Raw genomic sequence first — 13,879 nt, 5'->3', positions numbered from 1 at the left:
AGGCCAAGGGCCTGTCTAGTAGGGGTCCCTATTGCAGTGGGTCCCTGAGTGGGGTGTTTGTGTACAGCTGTCTGTGTGAAAGGAAGCGTTCTGTCCTTCTGAGTGGGTGGTGGTGGATACTTGTGTCCGAGGACAGTTAGACCTCTCACACTTTACCTCTTTCTGCCCTAGGATCGGGACACAGATAAGAAACGAATTGAGGAGCTGCTGGAAGAAAACATGGTTCTGGAGATCGCACAGAAACAGAGTATGAATGAGTCGGCCCACCTGGGCTGGGAGCTGGAACAGCTGTCCAAGAATGCAGACTTGTCTGATGGTGGGTAGCCCCCAGCCCCGCCATAGCCACTGCTCCTCCAGGAGCAGAGCCCTTGGCTGACTCTGCGTCTTCCTAACAGCCCGTCTATTCTCCACAAGTAAATGTGATTTCCTCAAGTGCCATTTGGAGCTGTTTGATTATGGTCGTCCCCAGGGGAAATGTGAGTGGCCTGGCAGCCCGGATGCCCAGAAGTAAACTACAAATGAAGTGTTGGGATTTCTTGGTCTCCCATATGGACACTCAGGAGCTTCCAGATCACAGCTCTTTGCTGATGACAGAAAGCCCTGACACTAGAAGTGTCCCCAGTGATCACTAATCCTTATTATAAATGGACCCTGGACATTATCTGCCCTGTTGATTTGCATAATTGGGCAGGATGGATACAGCCGGTCCTGTCTCTCTGGTGGAGATGATAAGTGGCTGTTGGTCCCCAGTCTCGGGCTCTTTATAGATCTTCCTGGGGGAAGAAGGGGAGGGGAGTCCTCCTTCCCGGCACGCACTGCTGCCCTCTGCTGGCACCCTGAGATAAGGTGCATTATGGGAAGGGTGGGGGACCCCAGTCAGCACTGTAGCAGGAAGCTGCAGCGCCCAGCAAACAATAAGCCAATTCCTGTGTTTGAAAATAGCCACATTCACCTTTCCCATGCACCCAACATAATGAATTAGTACTGACTTAGCACTTGACAGAGCAGGCTTGGGCGTTTGGCTCCATTTTAGGTTTGAAAGATACCGATTAAAAACTCCCTGAGAATACTACCCAGGTCGTTTTCTTCCAGTGTTCTTACCAGCCCTGAACGTGAAAGCGTTGAATTAACTCATTTCTGTGGACACTGAACTGTGTCTGCCTCGGGGCTTGTGTGCCAAGCTGAGGTGCCTGGGAGCCGCACAGGTTGGGAGAAGGCATTGTTTCTGCCTCTGAATGAAGTTCAAGTCCACCAGAAGAAACTTCTGCTCCCTGGTGGACTGGAGAAGCGGTGCAGGCTTCCAGGACCAATCTCAAAGGCCTGATCCATTAACACTGCTTAGTATATAGTTTATGAACCCTTTAAGGTCAACGGCCACGATTGATTTCTTTTTTTTAATTTTAAAAATTAGATTTATTTACATGTGTATGCATGCATGGAATTCAGGACGGTTTGTGGGGATTGGTTATTCCTCCGCCATGTGAGGACCCAAGCCCTGGTCATCAGGCTTTGTGGCATGTACCTTTACTCACGGAGCTGTCTCCTTGGCCACATGATTTTGCGTGCATGGGTGTTTTGCCTGCATGCATATCTCTGTACTACTTGCATACCTGGTGCCCTCAGAGGCCAGAAGAGGGTCTTGGATCCCTTGCAACTAGAGTTATAGGTGGTTGTGATCTGCCAAGTGGGTCCTGGGAACTGAACCCAGGTCCTCTGCAAGAATAGCCGGTGCTCTTGACCACCGAGCCATCTCTCTGGGCTTACGATTTATTCTTAGTGATAGTGTTGATTGGTCTCACAGTGTTGCCTGAACCGGCTCCAAACTCCTGAGCTCAGGTGAGGCTCCTGCTCCATTCTCCTGAGTGGCTGGATTAAGCTGTTCCTGGCCTCTAAATACTTAAAATTGTGCTTGGGTTGCAGATTGAAGTCAGGGCCTCATGTATACAGAGCATATACATTACCATTGAGCTCTACCCCTGGCCTCGCTAGTGAGCTCTGAAAGACAGAAAGACTTGGAAAGACATGGCTTAGAGTGCTGGCCCCTCTACTTGTGACCTGGAGTAATACCATGTCTTTAAACTTTAGCCTCCCATCTGCAAAATGAGGACAGCATTGCCCTCAGCCTCACGGGAGGAAACTGAGGCTTTAGCCCTGCCTGGCCCCATTTTATGTTTACTATACCTGTGCGTCCTGTTTGCCAGGTGGTCTGATGAACGAGCCTTTGTGCCTGCTCAGGGTGGAGCTTGCTTGCGTTGCTGATAAGCTGCTTGCACTCAGTACCACTGTTGAACTTGTAGAAGCTTGAAAGGCACTTTGTCCTGAGTCTCGGCAAGGGAGGATCAGAAACGTGGATGGTAGTGAAATAAATGGAGCCAGTGAGACAGCTCAGCAAGCAGGTCAAGGTGCTTGCTGCCAAGCCTGAGGACCTGAGTTCAATGCCCGGAACCCACATAATAGGAGGAGTGTCAGCTCCTGCAGGTTGTCCTCTGACTTCCATGTGCATGCACTCATGCACACACACACACACATAAATAATTTTTTTTTCCGAGACAGGGTTTCTCTGTGTAGCTTTGCGCCTTTCCTGAATCTGGCTCTGTAGACCAGGCTGGCCTTGAACTCAAAAAGATCCATCTGCCTCTGCCTCCCAAGTGTTGGGATTAAAGGCGTGCACCACCACCACCCGGCCACATAAATAATTGTAATAAAAAAATTAACACTTAAAATACAAATTTAGCATTATTTTTATAATTATTTTTATATATAAAAATTTTAATTATAAAAATGACCTCCACATAAATGTTGCAGAAGTAATGGCCACAAGTTGAGTTAGTGGACTTTTAGGCCAGGTACTTTATTTAGGTTCACGTTTTCCTTTTTTTTTTTAAATTAAAATAGAATTATAACGTTTCTCCCCTTCCCTTTTTTCTCTCCAACCCTTCCCATGTACCCCACTTCCACTCTCTCAAATTCATGGCCTCTGTTTAACTGTTCAGAGTCTTACCTGAAGCCATGCACCTGCTTGTATGAGGAAAGACCAAGAAGTTTACTGCTGGACTCCCTTATGTGAACGCAAAGTAGATGCCTTTTAAAACATTTACCTCATCTCGCTGAGACATCTAAAGCAGCTTTGCATGCGTTGTCTGGCTTTCTTCAACGTAACTGAAGTTAGAAATCTCTCATAACAAGGTTCTAACCCAGGCTGGCCAGCAATAGTGTGTGTGTGTGTGTGTGTGTGTGTGTGTGTGTGTGTGTGTGTGTGTGTATACACACATATACAGTCACAGCTTTCCTTCACTCACAGTCAGCTGGTCCCTTTGCCCTCCCTGCTGAGCAGCCTAGATGCCCACTGCTCCTGGAATAGACACAGAAAACACCTGCTGCCCTTGAGTCAGTCACGTGAGCAGCATGGTGACCCAGGTTCTCTTAAGTCCCACAATTGGCTCCTACACTGTCATCCAGTTTCTTCTTAAGCTCTAGATTGAGCGGACCCAGCTGCCAGCAGAGGCCTTCCTTCTTGGGTGCTGAAGCAGCAGTCCCATTGGGATGAGAATGGAAAGCAAGAGCGGGTGCCTAGCTCTTGGGGCTCGGCTTGTGTCGGGGTGGAAGTGGGTTCCCAGAATGCTAGGCCCTCACTTACTTGGCACTTCAGCCTCCAGGAAGTCTTTCGTGTTCGAGCTGAACGAGTGTGCCTCCAGCCGCATCCTGAAGCTGGAGAAGGAGAACCAGAGCCTGCAGAGCACCATCCAGGGGCTGCGGGACACGTCGTTGGCGCTGGAAGAGAGCAGCCTCAAATGTGGGGAGCTGGAGAAAGAGAACCAGCAGCTTAGCAAGAAGGTGATTTCCCTGGGCTGGCACAGGGGCACTCTGTGTATGGGCACTCTGTGCATCGCAGGAAGTTCCGTGTCTCTGGGGCCCTTAACCAGACTCCAGGGAGACAGCCGTCACTTCCTTACTGGTGGCTCTTCTGTAGGACCTGTGTCTCATGTCTGCATCCCCTTGATTTGCTTCTCAGTCCCCTATAAGGCACCTGGGGTAGGGGTGGGGCAAGGTCTCCTGGGAGGAGACCACCCCCACGGACCCTGCCTCTGCTTTCTCTTGGGGAGGGGGCCTTGGTTTAAACCCTCCTGCTGTGAATAGGACCTTCGTGGAACCATCTACCTGTATTTACCCCCTTGTGGTCCTTTGAAGTACTGTGTGTCATGTGACATGTTAGCTGCCAAATGACTTGTTCTTCCTTTAGAGGACAGTAGGCGACACCCCTCTCTTGTGCCTTGTCTTTTGGTGCAAAGCAAAAAATGGTGAGCAGGTGGTTTGGGGTTTGGTCTCCAAGATTTCTGTGGGCCCAGGGCAGGGGATGTCTTTACAAATGGGCATCCAGTGTTGGACCAAGTGAAAAAGAGCTGACATAAAAGAAGATGAAACCTTCCCACTCTGGGTTCTTACTGGGCTGGGGACAGTGCAGGTCACCCCTGCCCTGTAGCCTACCCTCTGTATACAAACGTGCAGTGGACACTGCCATCAATCATGGCTGCTCCTGCCCCTGTCCAGTCCCACCTTCAGCTTCCCCTCAGCAGTCCTGTGGCCTCTTCCCAGCCCTGTCCTGCTGCAGACTTCCCACAGTTCCCAGTAACTAGGGAGCAGCAGGACACTAGAAGGACGTTGCTTCTCCCAGACCAGAGTTGTCCTGTGTCCTGACCGTAGAGCATCCGGCGTCTGGCAGCAGTGTGTCTGCCCAGCCAGCGGTGGCGGCTGTTTCCGTTCTTTATACGGGTCTCACTGACTGTCTTTTGGTCCCAGTTCCCTGTGTTTGATGGGTCTGCACTTCAGCCCCAGGAGGAGGTCACACTCAACCAGCTCAGCCTCCTTGAATTTCCTTTCTCTAACCCCAGCCGTCCTCTGTGGGATAGGGCTTGCTGGGAGTCCTTGGCATTCCCCTGTCTCACCCCTAGCAGCCAGGCTGTAGCCTGTTTAGGTCTGAGGTCTTTGTGGAAATCTGAGTTCTCAGAGCTCATGTTCTTCTTCCTACTTCCTGGGTCCTTGAGACGCTACCTCCCTCCTGTCTTTATGTAACTTTATACCGGTGTCACCAAGGTTCAGCTCCTTTAGACAAATAGGAAAAGATTCCATATTATGGAGAGGAGGGGCGCTGCCTGCTTTGGGGCCATCAAGAGACATCAGGAGCAGCTGTCTGAAATGTCTGAGCCCCAACTCTAAGGACAGAGCTTTCTCAGGCTCACGGGCCTGCATCTAGCTCTCAGCCTGACATAGCCAGCTTGCCGGTGGGCGAGTGGGGGATGTGTTGGGTGTGTGTATATGTGTGCTGTGTTCAGTAAGCAGTAGAGTGTGGAACAGAACTAAGAAAGGAGAAAATGGAAGCTATCCAGAGGGTCAAGCAGGATACAGGAAAATCTCATGTTTAGGCAGCAGCGGCAACATGAGACACAAAGGCTGGCATCGGGGTCGAGCATATTTTGGGGAGTGAGATGAAGCCAACAGGCGTGGTCTTCATCATAGCTCAGGGCAGAGCTGGGGGCCTCATCCCACAGGCCTGGGAGTATGCACAGGAGGAACAGGAGTCCAGCCCTTCTTAAAGGTGGGCCAGTCACTGACCCCTGCGGCCAATGCTCTTCCCTAACTGTTGTGACCGCACTTCTTGTTTCTGGCCCCGCAGCTTGCTCTCTGCTGAGCCACCTCAGCCTCCCTTCTGAGGATCAGGTCTCGGGTGAGGAATAGCACAGAGATACGGGTGAGATAGGTCTTGATTTGGGGAAAGACCTGTGTGTGACGCTTCATAGCACCCTTCTGGAAAGCCATAACCAACATGGCTGGATGAGTCATACCTGCCCTAGGGTCCTATGCTGGGACTCCTAACAACCATGATGCCTGCACACCCCTACTGGCCCCACCTTTCCCACTGGTGGACCCCAGCTTCTCCTGTAGAGGGTGGCACGTCAGGAAGGAGAAAGATTGCAGAGTCGCTATAGACAAGGATGCTTAGAGCTGTGGGAGCTTGGTCCCTTGTCCATTCCATGCAACATGTGTGGACAGCCGAGTGAGAGCCACAGCTCAGTCCCTGTGCACTCAGGGTCCTTGGGCATCTCTGGTTCTCCCTTACAGGCTCAGATTGAGTGGTGGCTCAGCTGAGCTTCAGATACTTTTCAGCATCTCTTTTAGAGCAGTGGCCCCCAACCAGCAGCCTGAGGCACACTAAGATGACATAAAATGCAGACCTCCAGGCCCCACCCCAGACCCATCAAGTCAGAAAGTAGGCATGGGCCTTACAGTCTCCAGGGAGGGTCAGCTACCTGTGGTCAGTAGGTGTCATGATTGAGCATGATCTTTGACTCTTTGCCTCTTTGAGACCAGCATCAGCGTATCATGCTGAATACACTCAGTGACAGCAGGAAGAGACAGCCCAGGCTAGAAGCCTCTACAGAGTAGACAGTAGCATGGGCATCTCCAGAGAACAGGATTGGCAGCCCTGCCAAGTCAATGCCTGTGTCCCAACGGGCACCCCCTTCAGAGCCTGGTGCTGGCAGGTGGTAATGGGAGGGTTATCATCTGTCCAGGCAGAATGATGCAGTCTGGTCTGGGGCAGCAGCCATAGAGTGTGGGGGCAAGTAGAGTGGGCAGAAGGGGCAGGGCTTGATGACAGGTTTACCTGAGGGTCAGTGATAAAACCTAAGCATATCCGTGCTTTCCCCAAGCATAAGGAAGAGAAGGAGCCATAGAGTCCTTGTGGGGAATCCGGCATTGGCTGTTGGTATGTGGTCTGACACAGAGCGGAAGTAGATAAGGTCAAGAAAGAAAAGCAAGACACGGGGTAGAGTAGACAAAAGGAAGCATGGGTAACCTGGGACAGACAAGGGCAGGCTGCTGCCAAGTAACTTCTCTGATCCCAAGCAGGAGGTGCAGGTCGATGATGGAGGGAAGGCGTAAGGCTGTTGCTGCGAAGTGATGCTAACACCTTGTTTCTCAAGGGCCTGTGGGGATAACCTGGACAGAGAAGGACCTGTCTCTCTGTCTGTCTGTCTGTCTGTGGAAACACAGCTCCCTTGGGTGGACTGGCATCACACAGGCTGCATCTTTAAATCTGCAGATTGAAAAGTTGCAAACGCAGCTGGAGAGAGAAAAGCAGAGCAACCAGGACCTGGAGACTCTCAGTGAGGAGCTGATCCGAGAGAAGGAACAGCTGCAGAGTGACATGGAGGCCCTGAAGGCTGACAAGGCCAGGCAGGTAGGCATGCCGATGCCGTCACCACCTCACTTGCGCATGCTAGCAGGAGAGGAGCTGAGGAGCACAGCCGTGTCTCCTCCACCCCCGCTGTCAGTGTCTTCAGCCAGTTCTGATTGTTCTGACTCTGGGCAGGAAAAGACCAGAGTCCCTGGCACGTTGGTTCTAGTTTCATCCTGTGGCTGTGACAGACACCATGACTAAAGCCATGTAGAGGAAGAGATAGATGGTTTATTTCAGGTTGCAGGTACATCATAAGGGAAGTCAGGGAAGCTAGCTAGTACTCCACCCATCATACTTCCAAGAAACTCACTCACAGCCAAGGAAGTACAACAGGACCCGCAGAGGAGGATGCTTGCTCTCTGGCTCTCTCAGGCTCATGCTTAGTTAACTTTCTTACATAGCCCAGGACTATCTGCCTAGGGAATGGTGCTGCCCACGGTGGACTGGGTGGGCCCTCTTACATCAATAAATAATTAAAACGGTCTGCCATAGGCCAGTCTGATCTGGGCAGTCCCTCAATTGAGACTCTTCCCTGGTGGCTCAAGGCTGTATCAGGTTGATGGTTAAAGCTAACTAGGGTGGAGGCTACTAAACATTCTGCAGTGCACAGGACAATGACCCATTTCTAATAGCCTGTTAGTGACAGAGCAGAGACCTTGGCAAACCTGCAGGGTTCCACTTGCTTCCACTTTCGGAAGTCCCAGGGTACTGATGGAGTAGCTCAGTAGTACCATTCTTAGGCTGCCCAAGGTCTGAACAGAAAGAAGAGGGTGAAGAGCAAGGCTGGGGTATCAGGTAGTTTAGATTTTAGTTTAGATTTTTAGCTTGTGCTGTAGATGTGTAACACGTAGGGAGAGGAGTTCAGACTGGCACTACGCAGGAGGAAAAGACATGTGTGGGCCCTATCCATGGTGCTTACCTTGGAAGGCAACGGGCACGGGGGATCTTGTGTGAATAGACAAGGTGGAGGTGGGGGAGGCTAGTGGGTGCAGGGCCTCTTTAGAGCCATTGTGCAAGGTTACTTGGGCACTGACCATGAGGATGAGAAGACACGGGAGGGACCGAGGCACAGAGAGCAGCAGCCTGTCCAACGTATCCATAGTGGGAAGAAGCTGGGGGACAGAAGAGTGTTGCCCAAGAGAAGGCCGTGGAGGCGGGCAGGGTGTCCACTGAGTCCTGCCGGCCATGACAGAGGGGACCACAGGAATCACTAACACTTTCAAGAAAGAGGCGTGTCATTTAGGTTTAAGACCATGCTCTCTGTATGGAGTGTGTTTTGATGAGCCATGATGTATAGATAGCTAGTGAAGACTTTCTACTTGGCAGCCCTGTGTGAACCCAAATCACTGGTGTGGGTTCCTGCAGCACGCAGCCTGGGTCAGGCCTAATGGGTTTGTATCCTCATAGATAAAGGACCTGGAGCAGGAGAAGGGCCACCTCCACCAGGCTGTGTGGTCCCTGCGGGAGAGGCCGCCGGTCGACAGCACGAAGAATGTGGAGAAGGAAAACAGAGCCCTCCACCAGGCTGTGACTGAGGCCGGCAGCAAAGTCAGCCAGCTGGAGCTGGAGAAGAAGCAGCTGCACAGAGACCTGGAGGAGGCCAAGGAGAAGGGAGAGCGGGCGGAGGTGCTGGAGAAGGAGTTGCACCGTCTGGAGAAGGAGAATGAGCAGCTGGCCAAGAAGGTGACCTCCCTGAAGACGGTCACCGAGAAGGTCGAGGCGCTGGAGCATGAGAGCCAGGGTCTGGAGCTGGAGAACCGGACGCTGAGGAAGTCCTTGGACACCCTGCAGAATGTGTCCGTGCAGCTTGAGGGCCTAGAGCGGGACAACAAGCAGCTGGATCAGGAGAACCTGGAGCTGCGGAAGATGGTGGAGGCCATGCACTTCACCAGCGCCAAGATGGCGCAGATTGAGGCCGAGAACCAGCAGCTGGAGCAGGAGAAGGAAGAGCTGCGCAGGAGTGTGGAGCTACTGAAGGCTTTAAGCAAGAAGTCGGAGCGCCTGGAACTCAGCTACCAGAGCGTGAGCGCCGAGAATCTGCGCCTGCAGCACAGCCTGGAGAGCAGCAGCCACAAGTCCCAGGCCCTGGAGAGGGAGCTGGGCGAGCTGGAGGCCGAGCGCCAGTCTCTGAGGCGAGACCTGGAGGCTCTGCAGCTCACCAACAAGCAGCTTGAGGGGGCCGAGAAGGACAGGAAGGCGCTGGAGCAGGAGGTGGCCCAGCTGGAGAAGGACAAGAAGCTGCTGGAGAAGGAGACCAGACGCCTATGGCAGCAGGTGGAGGTCAAGGATGCTGTCCTGGACGACAGCGCTGCCAAGCTGTCAGCAGCCGAGAAGGAGAGCCGTGCCCTGGACAAAGAGCTGGCCCGCTGCCGGGATGCGGCCAGCAAGCTGAAGGAGCTGGAAAAGGACAACCGGGACCTTACCAAGCAGGTCACCGTGCACGCGAAGACACTGACCACCCTGAGAGAGGTGAGCCTCGTGTCGGCCAAGGGCGGTGGCGAAATGGCCTGTTTCCAGAATGGGAGGTTCTGGAATGGAGGGGGGACTTGGTGTCTACCCTGAGGCTGAGCACAGGTAGCTAAAGGTCTGCAGCCTGGGGAGAAAAGGCATGGGGTGGTCTCACTGCTCATTAACAACCGCCTGGTGGTCACACAGCACTCCGGGGTGCATCTGAATCCCCTCCTCACCCAGTGACTGACTCAGCTCTAGCTTGCTGCCTTTGCCCAGCATTTAGAGACATCATTAACTCATGTCTATTGCTAGCCTGGAATTAAAATCAAAATTCCCCCAAATTGGCCATAAATTCAAAAGAACCATAAATCAGTCATGTATCAGAGGGCTGCTCCATACCAGACTACATACGGGTAAGCTATTCTGTTTTTGTTTTCTAATTATGTTTTCATGTTCTTCCACATGAAGTAAGTTTCAGGTTTTGGGCGGTGGTTTTTCTTACATTTATTTATCTGGTAACTGTGTAGGTACATGTATGTCACAGTATACATGTGGAGACTGGAAGACAGCTGAGAGAGAGTCTGTTATCCCTCCACTGTTTGGGTTCTGGGATCAAATTCAGGTTGCCAGGCTTGTCAGCAAGAGCCTTTATCTGTGTAGACATCTCCCTGGCCCCACACCGACTAGGCTTCAAAACCCTGATTTCTCTATGACGGCAAGATTTTTAAGCCTATAGATTGGCTTTGATGATTATAGGTCCCTTTAGCTTGTCCTCGGAGTTTCCTTCCCACTGTTTTGTTTTGGGCTTGGGGTCTTCTTTCTTCCTCTTTGGTGCTGTGGATTGAACCCATGGTCTTGAGCACACTCACTGAGCAGCATCCCCAGTTCTTCCTGTTTCAGTGGTACCGCATGTCCCTGTCCAAGAGGGCTGGGAAAGGGTGTCCATCCCTTTTCTTTTGGTGGAGCATCCTGGAGTTGCCCACCGCGTCACCTAGCCTGCTTGCCTGAAACATCTGAAACGGCCAGGTTTGGGGACGAGGTGGCCTGAAGGTGTGACACCCTCATGAGACCTTACCCTCCCTGCCATGCCCCTGCCAGACTCCTGTCCATGGTGACGTTTCCTGTCTCGTAGGACCTGGTGCTGGAGAAGTTGAAGAGCCAGCAGCTGACCAGTGAGCTGGACAAACTGAGCCAGGAGCTGCAGAAGGTTGGCCTCAGCAGGGAGGCGCTGCTGCAGGAGGATAACAGTCATGGTGACACGTAAGGACAGTCCCGTGTGCCAGCACAGTGCTCTCCATTGAGTCTGAGCTCCCGGGTCTCCGTCTGAGGCCTTGATTTATTCTTCACTGCTGGAGTCACTGTGTGACTCCTTCTGTCTGTCCTCTGTAGTTCAGGTCTGGTCCCTAGAGAGGCAGGGAGGCAGATTGTTTTGTGTGATAAAATGGCTGTGGGGCTGGAAGCTAACCCAGGCAGGGCTGCTTGCATTCTGGACAGGCTCCGCACTGACCTGCACCCAGGAAGAGCCCACGTCTTTCAACTAGATGATTGTGGTTTTTCTCCTAGCTGTGCCTTCCTGAACAGCCTGGCTTTTCAAAGAAACCTAGTATGGTACCCTTTTCGGGATTTGTAACCAACAAGACTCCCATGGCTGCTTTGATATGTCTGGTACAATGGGAAGGCTGCAGACCTGCCGTGTACCTAGCGTCGTGACCTTGGACCAATAGCTGAGGTTTCCTGAGATGGAGTGATATAAAGCCATCTATGAACACCTCTTCAAGGAGTAGCTATACAGAGTGGTGGTGGTGTTTCGTGTGATAGTGTTGTGGCAAATAAAATAGAAAACCAGCTTAGTGGGAAGGGTGTGCTAGCCACATGGGACTAGGGCTGAAGTGGATGAAAACTGTGCTATTGTGTCTTTATATTTTCAGAAAATGCAAGATTTTGGAAGGCAAAAATGAATCTGCGTTGAAGACAACACTGGCCATGAAAGAAGAAAAGATAGCGTTTCTGGAGGCCCAGGTGGAAGAGAAAGAAAGCTTGAATCACCAACTACAGATTGAACTGCAGATGGTGAGGGCCAGGCTGAGGTCCCACCTCCCAGGCCTCTGCCATACCCTCCCTAGGATAACCAGGGCAGTGTTCTGGGACAGACGAGGATGAGCCGTAGGGTGTCCTGCGGGTACCAACCTCAGGGTATGCATATAGGAGCTGGGCATGACAGCCAGATGTGTGGTAGGAGGAGGCTGTGGCTCAGGGCAGCTCCACACCTCCAGGTAAGGTGTGGGGACACAAAACAGCTCAGAGACCAAGCAGAGGCCTGTAGGCTCATACGGCCCCTTAGATGGGACAGGACCTTATACAAATGTGTGTGTCAGCTCTTGGGCACATGCAAGCACATGTTCCGTACATCCAGACGACGTGTGGAGCACACGTACACAGTCTACATGCATATAGACAAGCGTCCCTCATTCACACATTCCACACGTCAGTAGGTACTTCACCTACACACACACACACACACACACACACACACACACACACACACACACACACTCACTCTTTTGAGTGCCTTTAGTCTCCATCTATGGGTGGACTGACGCCACATGTATGTTTTTCCCTTTTTGAACATGTGGCACATTCCTTGGTTACAGAGTTGACTTGGGATCTGCAGTCAGGCAGATGCAGGGCTGGCAGGGCCTCTGTGAGATGTATGACTGCCTGTGCCTGGTTTTGCCTCTGTTGTGTGGTGTAGACTGGAGGCCCGTGTAGCTAAGGTTTGGACTAAGGCCGGCTTAAGTCCACATCCCCGCCTTTGCTGCCCTCTCTGGGGAAACACATAGCAAAAGAAGGGCATCTGGCCTGTCCCTCCTCAGGGGATGAGCGAGTGGATATCTGAGGCTTTGGTGAGGGGTGCCTCCCGACCCACTAATGGGGCTCCTGCATGGCTCCACCCTGCCTGAGTCTGCTTCCCAATGCTGCTTGCAGGTGAAGGATGAGCGGGAGCGGCTCAGGCAGACGCAGGAGGACAGAACTCAGGCACAGAACATGCTGAAGCACCCTGCGGGCAAGGTGGTCCGCAGTCACCAAGAGCAAGAGGCCTGGGAGCCCAGCCACAAGGAGGCCACCATGGAGCTACTCCGTGGGAAGGACCGGGCCATCGAGCTAGAGCGCAGTGTGAGTGGGCTGCCCATGAAGTGACCGTCCTATCAGCAGCTGCCCCCATAGGAAAGAAGTCAAGTCACTGTAAAGACTGTGGGGTGGCAGAGGCCATGGAGGCTATTGGGTCCAGTAGGACACTGCCCTGGGTTGTCCTGGCTGGTCCCTTGGGTGCCTTTCATTGTAGATCCTTCAGAGTTGCTAATACAAGGGACACGCCCCATCTCCTGGGCTGACCTCCCCATCTGCTGTGACAGACAGACCCAGACTGTCACCAAGCTTCGTCCCCATAGTGTCATGCTTTCCAGAGCTCTATCGCAGCCAGCCCGGGCTGTATCTAAACAAAGCTTTATTGACACGCGGTCACACCTTTCATGTTGACATGTGTGTGGTCTGGGCTGCTGTCCCACTGCAGTAGTGGCGGCCTTCGTTGATGGGATAGAGATGACATGGCCACCACACCTGCAAGTATTTACTGTTGGCCCTTACCGGAAAAAGCTCTCCAGTGCATGCTTGCCCCACTGATTCACAGCAGTGACGTTTTTGAAGTCCACTGTGATGATTTTCAGTAGACAAGCTGAGACAGAACAGTAGAGGCCGTCTCTAGGTCACATGCCTGAAACCAATGGCCTGGTTCGTAGCCAGATTAGTGGCATAATAGATATGATCTTTGTTAGTCTGTCCTTTTTTTTAAAATGGTTTATTTTTATTTTTTACGTGCATTGGCGTTTTGCTCGCGTGTGTTTCTGTGTGAGGGTGTCAGATCCCCTGGAACTGGAGTTACAGACAGTTGTGAGCTGCCATGTGGTTGCTGGGAATTGAACCCCGGTCCTCTATAAGAGCAGCCAGTGCTCTTAACCACTGAACCATCTCTCCAGTCCTAGTCTCCCACTCTTAAGTACCCTGTTCCACTTGTCTCAAACGTAGGGACAGCTATTGCTGAGGATCTGAGCTCTGTGGCCAATGGGGAATGGCTTCAGCTCACAGAAGAGTACTCTTCAGATATTCCATTCCAGAGGAAACAAATGAAATCGG

General features: G+C 52.2%; 1 protein-coding gene across 1 annotated transcript in view; it reads left to right on the top strand.

The window, feature by feature from the left end:
• Positions 1 to 13,879, top strand: part of Ccdc88c (coiled-coil domain containing 88C) — a 123,522-nt gene that overhangs the window by 77,329 nt on the left and 32,314 nt on the right. Inside the window, 7 exon segments of the mRNA XM_036206178.1 lie at positions 172 to 316; positions 3,650 to 3,834; positions 7,100 to 7,237; positions 8,645 to 9,706; positions 10,821 to 10,948; positions 11,617 to 11,758; positions 12,674 to 12,862. Of these exon segments, the coding sequence (XP_036062071.1) occupies positions 172 to 316; positions 3,650 to 3,834; positions 7,100 to 7,237; positions 8,645 to 9,706; positions 10,821 to 10,948; positions 11,617 to 11,758; positions 12,674 to 12,862 (1,989 nt within the window).

The sequence above is a fragment of the Onychomys torridus genome, chromosome 14, assembly GCF_903995425.1.
Source record: "Onychomys torridus chromosome 14, mOncTor1.1, whole genome shotgun sequence".
In the NCBI taxonomy this organism is placed as follows: Eukaryota; Metazoa; Chordata; class Mammalia; order Rodentia; family Cricetidae; genus Onychomys; species Onychomys torridus.
Note: the sequence above shows the minus strand (reverse complement) of the source record. Positions and strands in the feature narration are given on the sequence as shown.